This window comes from Tachysurus vachellii, chromosome 3 (genome assembly GCF_030014155.1).
Source record: "Tachysurus vachellii isolate PV-2020 chromosome 3, HZAU_Pvac_v1, whole genome shotgun sequence".
Taxonomy (NCBI): Eukaryota; Metazoa; Chordata; class Actinopteri; order Siluriformes; family Bagridae; genus Tachysurus; species Tachysurus vachellii.
The window spans coordinates 32,397,485-32,408,329 of record NC_083462.1 but is presented as its reverse complement, the minus strand read 5'-3'; the positions used below and the strand labels follow the sequence as shown (position 1 = coordinate 32,408,329).

Below are 10,845 nucleotides of genomic sequence, written 5' to 3'. Positions count from 1 at the left end.
GCCTATCTCAGGCGTCATCGGGCATCAAGGCAGGATACACCCTGGACGGAGTGCCAACCCATCTCAGGGCTATATACAGTATATTTATATAATATATATTTTTATATATATAAAAAAACTAAAGCTGATTAAATGGTGACGTCTGAGCTCCAACGTCACATCTGATTATTGCTTCCTCTGCTCTTTGTGCGGTGTTGCGTCTGACGGCGAGGACTCATCATGAGATCACGACACATTTAAAAGCACGAAAACTAGATTTCTTTAAAGATTGGAAGATTCGTATTATTACTGCTGAGAGTGAGAAAGACAATAGAAGGTTTTGTGGTTGAACTCCCACATGAATAATAGCTTTTTGCTGAGAGTAAGCTCAAATGTTCGTGAATGTCATACCATTATACTGGCCTGTTCACTCAGTCTTATAATGAAAGCATTTAAACACAACCATGAACTTTTATCCCTTGACATTTTGCTAATGAAGTGAGCTCTATTAACTTATTATTTAAAAGCAAATCTAATCCAAATGATTTTTTTGTGTATTTTTTTGCACGCACTCTACTGTATTTCTCACAGCAGGTGGATTTCTGTGCTCAGACTTCATATTCTGCATATAAGCGAATACGGTTTGTGTATACGTTCTACACTGGCACTGTGTTAAGGAAATTCTTTTGGTTGTTCACCCTAACCACATGCTTTTAACAGCTGGGCTATATTTCACTCAAGGCCTGTAACATTTAAGCATTTAATAGTGTTTTTTTTTTTTTTTTTTGCATAAACCCAGATCTGAGAGGCTCTTATTAATAAATTTTCCACCATCATGAGGGCAATAGGGGCTGGAGTAAAGCTCTGACTGGACATACAGCGCGGTTCTGATAGAGAACAGAGAAAACCAGGGCGAGACTGACGGCAAGAATAACACGAGGTTAAGAAGGAAATGAGTTGTGTTTTTTTTTTGTTTTTTTAAAAATATTGATGCATATGTAAACAGCTTGGTATACATGTGCTCGCACCACCCCCTTAACTCATATACACTCCTTCTCATACAACACACACACACACACACACACACACGCACTGAGACGCTTCCCCCCGGTTCTCTCGGACTGTCTCCTCTGTAATAAGCTCCAGATGTGGTGCTGAAGGGGGTGAGGCGCTTGTATGTCATCCGCTGCGCTTGCGGCCCGTCTGAGGGGACGCCGGCAGGGCTGAAGGAGGGAGCGAGGGCCCCAGGCCCAAGGTGCTGCGGATAGGGCGAGCAGGTCACTGCCTACGCACATCTGGAAGCACTTCAGGTCAACAAGGCCACGGCTGTCTGAAAGGTGAGACATACACACCCCGGACTGGTGCAAGAAACACGCGAAAGTTCAGAGTGCGTGATATACAGCATACATTACTGAATCTGGTTGAAGATGCAAACACAGAAGAACAAAAAACCTTAATCCTGATGGTTTTTTTTAAAAAAGACAGACATGCAACAGTAGACGAATAAAGAGCGGGAAAAGAAATCGACTTCTTACAGGTTTTTTTTCTTGGCGAAGGCCACAGTAGCATTTATATCTATTTATTATCTTTAATGGACCTCAGACTACTGGACATCGAGTCATAATGGATAATGTGCAACACTATAAAATAAATAAATAAATAAATAAATAAATAAATAAATAAACATGGCCTGTTCTAAATAACGACCGATCTAAGGATCTTAAGAAACCCAGCGTAAAAAATGCTTCGGTTGCATTCGAAAATGAAAAAAAAAAATTAGAAAAGGTTATGAAGTAACTCACAAAGTAACTCAGGAATAATTCGTTTTTATTCAAATCACTTAATAATCATTAAAAGCATAGTAAAAAGCTATGATTTAAAAAAAAATCACGAATTACTTTTTTTTCACACTGGAACTGGACATTTTTCAAAAAAAAAAAAATATCGGTCTATTCAAAAGATCTGGAAATGAGCGCTGTTTAAAAAAAACACACACTTTTTGAAAAATGTGTCACTTCTAGAAACCGAAAAGAAAAGGAGTTTGTTTTGAACTTAGATAAAGAAAACAAGCACTTGTACACTTTCTATATAAATCATTTTCTCACACACAGTTCTACAGAGATGTCCACAACACCGACCCTGTTTAACATCACAGCTCTCTGACTCACACCGACCAGGAAATGAACACGATGGAAAAAGCAGCTGGAGAATTGGATTCTTAGCACACGCTAGCTGGGATTAGGCGGATTATTAGATGTTTATATCATGTGTTTTTGTCCTGATGTCGTTTTGTCTGTTGCCTGCAACAGAGCTGATAGGAAGACGTTAGGCGTCCGTTAGAAGCCGCTCTACTATGTTCTCGATTATGCTTGAAAGTCTTTTTTTATTCTTATATTCTTTGCAATTACGAAAATGAAATGGCATACAGGTTAAAAAAAAAAAAAAAAAAAAAAAAAAACGACAGGAAGTATAAGTTGTCCTTGAGAAACTAATTACATTTGTGTTAGTATGAGAAGTTACATGTATCACCATGAACCGACAGCTACGTGTCAGTGGTACGGTAGGTTATATAGAATGAAATGTATTTAAGACATGACCTTTCTCGTCGAGCGCAACAAGGTTAGCTGGTAGATGTTCCTCCATAATTTTTTTGTTTTTAAGAGTTCGGGTGGATCAGGTCGTTCTCGTTTAACAGAGCCGGAGAATCCCAGTGTTTTTTGTTTCCAGCAAATGAACCTTTCCTCCTCGCGTAGATGCTATAAAAACTAGCTTCGTTGAAGAAGACGCTCCATTCAGTTGACTCTAATTTAAAGCCACGGAAAATGAGATTTTAAAAAAAAGAGGCGGGTTTAAATCATCCAGACACTACGTCTGCATTGCAGTCTCCACATTAGTCCAGATATATGAAGAGTTTCATTTCCTCAGAAAAGTGTCTACAGTCATCAGCAGTGATGAAGATGGTAACAACAACAAAAAAAAAGCGCAGGAGGAGGAGAAGGAGGAAGAGGAAGAGGAGGAGGAGGAGGAGGAGGAGAGGTTAAGAGCCATAATTCCAGAAGGAGGATTAGATCGTTCCATTCCCAATGGAGTTTTGGAGAAAGAGGAAACTCAGACCAATTTGTCCCATTTTTGAAGTCATCCAACTCCTTTGAGGCTTCCTCTTCTTCATTTTCATCCTCCCTTCTTTACTCTGTCGCACCTCCTCCACTCAGTTAACAGTGGGGACCTGGTTGAGGCTGTACTCCTTGGCTTTTAGTCTCAGGTTAGCGATGCTGTTGGCCATGTTCATTCCCTGGGTGGAAGTGGTGTTGGCACAAGTGGGTGGGTAGGCTGCCATTGTGCTGAGGAACAGGAAAGAATCAACACAGAGAATGAGTCCACAAATACTTATTTATACAACCTATACAGTATAAATATAAATATATATAAACATCTCAGATAGATAAGACATCTCAGTTATTATACACACTAGATACTGTAGGTTATTTTTTGCTTCAAACAGCAAAGAGTCTGGTTAGGGCTCTGATTGTTGCTACAATTTATTTAGTTTATTGAGTTAGTTAGTTATTTTTAAATGGCATTAGAGTAAAATAAAAAAAATAAAAGTACTTGCTTTCTGTGGGCAGCATTTTCTGTGGCACTCGCACTGGCCCTCCCTCCGAACCCGGAAACCAGCTTCAGAATATATAAATAGTTATTAAGGCTTTATATGTACTTTATTAACATGTAATAATTGTGCACATCAGTGCATTAGGAAAAAAAAAACAAAAATCTGCATGAGCTCATTTTACTGGACTGGTTTCTAGTCGTACGCATAATAAATGCCAGAAAGCGGTTAAGAAAACACATTTGCACAGTCAGGAGTTGAGCGTGTGGCCCGAGTGGCCTGGTCAGCTGTTCTGTACACACATCGCTGTAGAGCATAACCAGTGTAACCAGAGTCACAGAAAATCCTGCCCAGTGAAGCTTTCCTCCTCACGTTGTTAGCATGTAGCTTATAACCCAGAGGTCACAGGGCACAGAGATGGATTTAACACGGTTTGTTTTCAGATTATCACCTAACAGTGAGGGGTTGAGCTTCTGAGCTCCACCACCTTCCCAGCTGAGAGAATGAGAGAGAGACACACACACACTGCTATGCAGAGCTGCTTGAGATCCGTCCGTGCTCCATTGTTTCGTCAGAAATTTTATCATCATTTTATCAACACTTTAGAAATCCCTTTTTTACTTATTTTGTTCAGAGAGGGAATCATTTTGCATCAAGAATAAAATGCAAATAGACAAACTGGTGGAAACAGTAGATAGAGCAGAACTTTGGATAAGACTGGGGCAAGTAACAAAGATAGAGCAGAGGTCATGTGCTGAGAGGAAATGAAAGGAAAACACAGCAGATAGCTGGAGGGCATTCTGGGATTGAGAGGGGCAGGAAAGTGGCACAAACAGCACACTAAGGTCACTGGGGTTACCTGTAAGGGTTGGCGCTGCCCCAGGATAGGTAGTCATTGGGACGCGGGGCGGGACGAGGCACGATGGGCTGCTCCACCGCTGTTATGTCTCCTGAGTACGACTTGAGGAGTGAGGCGTTCTTACTGGCCAACATGGCCCGCTCGTTACGGCGGAACTTCGCCCGCCGGTTCTGAAACCATACCTGTGGGACGAGATGACGAAAGGATTATTTTCAAAGCCCAGAACTTCCACCGATCACACAATCCACAAAATATATTTAAACATTTAATACGTAATTATCTGTTTTGTTTCAGGTTAAATTAATCTAAACCCCAAGTAACAAAAAACACCTGAAATAAAGCACGCAGGTTTTCATTTGTTATGAAAAGTGATGAGTTGTTGAGCTGAATTTGGTGGAGCAAAATATTTTTGAAAGGATAAGATATAATGTACAACATGCTCGATATTCTGTGCAAATTCCTACTACAACACTAAATACATTTATAAATTGTTACATTTTTTAAATAAATTTAAAAGCCATAAAATCATTCAGAGAACAAAATAAAGAGTTTTAGATCTGTGAAATATGACTCGCCGAATCATTCGTTTGGTTTAATGTGGTTTCTATGTAAAATGAAACGTGGGATGGAGATTATTGTGTAACGAATTTTTTTGACAAACTGCAAAAACTGATGTCTGGAAATCACCGTGGATTTGTTACTAAAGATTTCGATCCCGAGCTTGTCCTTTGCCGACGAGGGCCTTGTGCTTTCTAAACCTGAATCCACCACAGAGAGAGTGAAAGACTATAACGAAGCAATCCGGAGCATCTTACTGTATAGCACCCGGAAATAATATAAAGCTCTTGTAGGTTAGTTTTAGACAAGCAAATATAGATCAACGGTGCGCGAAGCTTTCACAAGCCCTGTACAAAGATGAAATGATAGCGCTGTGGTAAAGTGCCACTCGTTTTGCTCTGAACAGCAATGGAGAAACAGAACCAAGCTCCTTTCCCAAGCCAAGGTCTGGTGGAGGCGCAGTGTCCGGTTACGCAGCGCTTTAGGAATGAGCTCAAAGTCGCTTTTATCAAAGCCTTTCGGAATCGCTCACCCTCTCTGGGACACATTAATTGCAGATGTGTTTTCTCTCGCTTTTTCTTTCTTTCTTTCCTCTCTCTCTCTCTCTCTCTCTCTCTCTCTCTCTTTCTCTCTTGATCTATAAATGGGCACAATCCCCATCTTTTAGCGAAAAAAAAAAGCCCCTCTCATTATAACATGTGGAGAGCGGCTCTGGTCTGGAGCATGTGCTTTCATTCTGCTCTCTTCTATGTAAAACTCTGATTGGGATTTTTTTTAAACGCCGATATGGCTGGACCACAAAATATCACACAAAGCAAAAACAACGATGTGACTTTTTTGTACACCTGTTTATCCATTATATAATCCTAGGGTTTGTTTTATCTAGGATTTAATATGTATAAATAACATTGTTGCATATAACTGTATATTACATAAACTTAATTATTATAAAATAATAGAACGTTAATAAATTTAATTACATTTATTATAAACAATATCTTCTGATTTATCTCCTAATTTACTAAACAATATATCTCTAGTGTTCAACACTATACAAATTGATTATTATCTAAGGTCCTGGATGAATGCTATATTCTGAGGTTTTTAACATGAAGGGAATTAGTAATTATTTGAGAAGCTTGATGCACAAAGACTTTGGCCTTACTTGCACTCGGGCCTCGGTGAGATTGACTCTGCGGGCCAGATCCTCTCTCACGAAGGCGTCAGGGTAGTGCGTCCTCTCAAACACTCGCTCCAGCGCCTGCAGTTGACTGCTGTTGAACGTGGTCCTGTTCCGCCTCTGCTTACGCTTCTTCTTCTCCTCCGAGTTCAACTGTTCATCTGTCCACATCGTCACAAACATCACAAACATTACCTATTTAGTTTCAAATCACAAACACAATGCTTCCTATCAGACATGTGGGGTGTGATGCCTTAGCTACACCGTCAATCATTTCCGTTGTTCAGATCCTGTGTTCAAACCTCAAACGATGATCTAAACATGTTTAACAGAATGACAAGGCAGCCCACGTGGCACTCTGGGAAAGTATTATAGCAGCAATAATGTCTGATTATGGACTATCAAAGCACATGACTGTAGAGATAATGAAATACTGATGGGAAAATTATTATAATGTAAAAATATACAGTGTCATTAACTATCTAGCCGAATCGTTCACCTGAATAAACACGATTTATTTTTCAAATTTTTATTTTCATTAAGTTTTGATTCTTTCTTTTCTAAAGTATGGCTTTAATTTGTATTTAGCTATTGCTTAAAATGAAACATAAAAACTCTTAACATAACTTACAGCCAGGCAAATGCTGGGTAATGTTAGCTAGGGAACAAACGCTTGATAGCTAGCTTGGTGAATTTAAAATGAAATTCCATGTAGCTTACTGTTTTATTCTCTCTATAATACACTAACAATCTCACTGTTCACATTTCATTCAGGTTCAAGTTCCTATTGTGGAATTTAATATCAGTTGTTTGTGAATTGAACTAAAATTGATCAAAGATTTTATAAACATTTACTGATTGATTTCTTCTTACCATTTTAGAGGATTTTGGATTTCTTAAAGTCAATACAGTAGTTACAACAATATAAATCACTGACATGCTTTTTAAAATAATATAATGTTTCCTATATGCCTCTGTAAAATTACAGGTTTGTACTTATAGTAAGAATATTTTTTTTAAAAATTATCGAAGTAAAATAACTGGCGACGCTGCTGCAAGTCACTTAATGTAAATGTACAAAGTATTTTTGTAGCGTAAAACCACAGCAAAAATAAATAAAATCCTGGAAGGTCTTGTTGTAAAATCTTTTAGTAGTCTAACATTTACTTTGGACATAGGACTTGAAGTATTATTATTATTATTATTATTATTATTATTGTTATTGTTGTTATTATTATTGTTATTATTATCATTATCATTATCATCATCAGCAGCAGCAGCAGCAGCATCATCATTATTATTATTATTATTATTATATATTTGTTAAATATTATTATATGCATATAAAGCTTCTTATATTTTAAATGTTATATTTTTCAGATTATTTAAAAGATTTTAGACATGAATACGTCACACTCCTGTTATTCTCTTAGTGTTGCTAATAACAAGATAGCGGCTAAAACATTTAAACCAGTAGCGACTATGCAGTAAAACGCGCGATGATTAGCTACACTCATTAACGGCAGAATATCCTTCTTCCTGATTGGTTGGCTATTGTTTGGTCCATGAAGCCGACACCTGTATCTGTCTAAGAGATGTCTAATAATCGGAGCTTTACACAAAATGTCATTGCGTTAATTAATTTAAAACACTACACATTCCCTGTTTTAAATGTACATATACTAATCAAGTAGAAGTCCGGATTAAAAACAATTTTTTTATGTATTTAATTTACATTTTCCCACATGATGTAGGGCTAATTGCGCAGACATGGCGGCGGAGGCTGTAGCATAATTAGCTCAGTCTGTTTGTGGGAATCATTAGTGTATTCAAGATCTCGTTAAACTTCCGCACTTTATTGGAAATTCGCTTTAACGGTGTTTCCATGTGAAACTCACACACACACACACACACACACACACACACACACACACACACACAGCGGTCTACAAAATCTACAGAATATGTAAAGCTGCCTAACTTGTAAACACAACTGCTTAAAATCACTTATATGAGCATTTATCTATCTATCTATCTATCTATCTATCTATCTATCTATCTATCTATCTATCTATCTATCTACCTATCTATCTCTTATTATATATATAATAAGAGATAGATAGGTAGATAGGTAGATAGATAGATAGATAGATAGATAGATAGATAGATAGATAGATAGATAGATAGATAGATAGAAGAAAATGTTGAAATATAAATATATATATTTATATATAATAAGAGATAGATAGATAGATAGATAGATAGATAGATAGATAGATAGATAGATAGATAGATAGATAGAAGAAATTGTTGAAGATACGGAATCTGAGATCTGAATCAGTCTAATGTCAGGATTTAACTGGTCAGTTTCATGATAGAATTTTTAACTTGTTTGTAATTTTCATTTGTAACTTTAACATGTTCTTAATAATATTTTTTCGATAAAAAAACAATATTAATGTTTTTACACTGCAATTTAAACGTCATCATAAATATGATAAATTGGTCAATAATAAAGCTTAGGACTTCAACTAGAGAGCAATTTTAATGTCACAAACAAAGCGTTACAAATGAAAAACATTTCATTAAACCAACGAAATAAAAATTAATAAAATAAATAAATAAATAATTATCCTGTTAACGTTCGGGATAATACAGAGAAAATGTATAAATAAAAATTATATACAAAAAGACTATTTTTATTTTTAGAATTTATTTTTCTTTCCATTATCATTTCTGTGCGGAGTGGCTTTAATTGAACTAGGCCTTGTTTGGTTTCCTAAACCCTTAATTGGCACAACTATTTATATGCTGGTATATTCAATAATATCGCCACGTTAATGAATCATTTATATCAATTCGTTGTTTATTCTTTTGTAATTGTGTCCAGCGCGCAGGCGCACCAGCACGCGCTCACTGATCACATCATCAGACCCATTTATAGATAGAAATTGATGTATTATGAGGTGTTTTAAATACTTACAATTTGTGATTTTTTTTTTTTAAGTTCTGCATATTTTCACAAAAAGATTTAGCTTAAAACGCAAAGAGGGACATCTCTCTCTCTCTCTCTCTCTCTCTCTCTCTCTCTATATATATATATATATATATATATATATATATATATATATATATATATCTCAGCATTGCAATGTAAACATACACAATTCAGTTTCAGAATTCTAATCTGTGCACGTGTTCATGTGGGAAACTGCTGTGCTGACTGCTAATAAGAACACTAATCCCGTGTACGGACTCTGGGAAGATGTGGAGTCCTCGCGTGAAGCCTCATGAAAAGTGTCGACTAACCCATAGAAAGATCTCTCTCGATTTCATTAAAGCGCAATCCGTTCCCTGAACAACGAGGATCATAATGTGGATTTGTGGAAATCTGTTTTGTGAAACTGTCTATCAATATGTTTTCTATAATAGTAATATTAATCTACAAAAGGAATAATAATGATTATGATGGATCGATCGATAATGATAAGTAAAAGCACTATAGACTGCCTGGTGTGTTAGTGTGAGCTCGAGGCTGCACTTACTCTCCGGTTGCGCGGTATCGCTGCCGCTCGTCAGACCTGGAGACTCCAGCATGGTCCTGGTCTCCCCCACGCTCTCATCCGCCTGCGCTCCCACCATTGTATCTTCCAGATCCAACAGGTGGCTCACCGAGAAGTTTTTTTTTGCCTGCAGGTTGTCCACGTTGGCTGTGATGGGGCTTTCCAGTCTGCTGGGCACCGCGACGGCTCGTCTTTCCATTACATGCGCATAGCTAGAAGTCATGACGCAAACAGGCTAACAACAGCGGACGAGCAAAACCGTCCCTTGCATAGGAGACCGGAACACAGAAGAACGTGTCTCCAAAACGTGCTTCTTTTTATGTATTTTTCAATTTTATTGTTTTGGTCGATTTGAATTTAAACTTGGTCACGGATCCAGATGTGGTACGTTAAGTACGTGGAACTGTCAATTCCGTGGGAAAAAAACTCCGCTCTTTAGCGGCGCCTTTGCGCACAGAAACAACTTCGCAACGAAGCGCTTTTGCACCGATTCCGTCGTAGTTTCCTTCTTGTGAGTGAGAGAGATAGATATAAAAAAAACCCCGAAAGCTTTTGCCCCACGTCGCGGTTATCACGCGTGCCTAAGACTGAGTGCAGTTTGCCCGAATGCCGCTGCCTAAGCACATGCGTGCGCTCGTAAAAGCGGGCTGGTCCGTGAGCGCGAGGAGGCTGGACACACTGCCGCCTCGTTGGAACTCCGCGTCCAAGCAGTACCTCCCCCCGACACACAGGCACACACACACACACACGCAGCTCGTGGCACTTCAAACGTTAACAAACGGCAGAGGTCCGAGCGCAAAAAAAAAAACGAGGCCCCCGGGAGAGAAGATCGGCCTAATAGGCGCTCATAATTACGTGGCAAAAAAGGTTTTGTGCCGTCTCTGAGGTTGTACAGACCCCCGGTGTCTGCTCTTCTGTCCACTGCACTCCAGCGATTACAGCACAGTTAACAGAAGTACGCTACAGAGCGCACGCCGAAAATAACGGGAAAAGGGATAACAAGAAGCAGTGACTATAAAATGAGGGACTATATCAGAGGGCGGGATTATGAAGTCATGTGTCGATAATGTACGGTACTTAGAGCCAGGGATTCCCAAAT

At 38.3% G+C, this 10,845-nt stretch overlaps 1 protein-coding gene across 2 annotated transcripts; it reads right to left on the bottom strand.

Annotated features, from left to right (window-relative positions):
- Positions 1-2,993: 2,993 nt before the first annotated feature.
- On the bottom strand, positions 2,994-10,125 carry prrx1b (paired related homeobox 1b). 2 transcript variants are annotated; one of them, XM_060865064.1, is made up of 5 exons: positions 9,729-10,125; positions 6,169-6,344; positions 4,446-4,627; positions 3,593-3,654; positions 2,994-3,320 (listed from the first exon to the last, which is right to left on the bottom strand). In XM_060865064.1, the coding sequence occupies exons 1-5, from the start codon at positions 9,967-9,969 to the stop codon at positions 3,265-3,267; spliced, it is 717 nt and encodes a 238-aa protein (XP_060721047.1). In that variant the 5' UTR covers positions 9,970-10,125; the 3' UTR covers positions 2,994-3,264. The 2 variants fall into 2 exon arrangements, with proteins under 2 accessions (XP_060721047.1, XP_060721046.1); XM_060865063.1 differs by lacking the exon at positions 3,593-3,654.
- Positions 10,126-10,845: the final 720 nt, after the last annotated feature.

Excerpts from the sequence above, each read along its gene's own strand:
- prrx1b (XM_060865063.1), bottom strand. The coding sequence starts at position 9,969 with ATGACTTCTAGCTATGCGCATGTAATGGAAAGACGAGCCGTCGCGGTG. Across the intron at positions 6,345-9,728 it reads CGATACCGCGCAACCGGAGA|ATGAACAGTTGAACTCGGAG; the intron begins GTAAGTGCAGCC and ends CGATGTGGACAG. Across the intron at positions 4,628-6,168 it reads TCACCGAGGCCCGAGTGCAA|GTATGGTTTCAGAACCGGCG; the intron begins GTAAGGCCAAAG and ends CTCGTCCCACAG.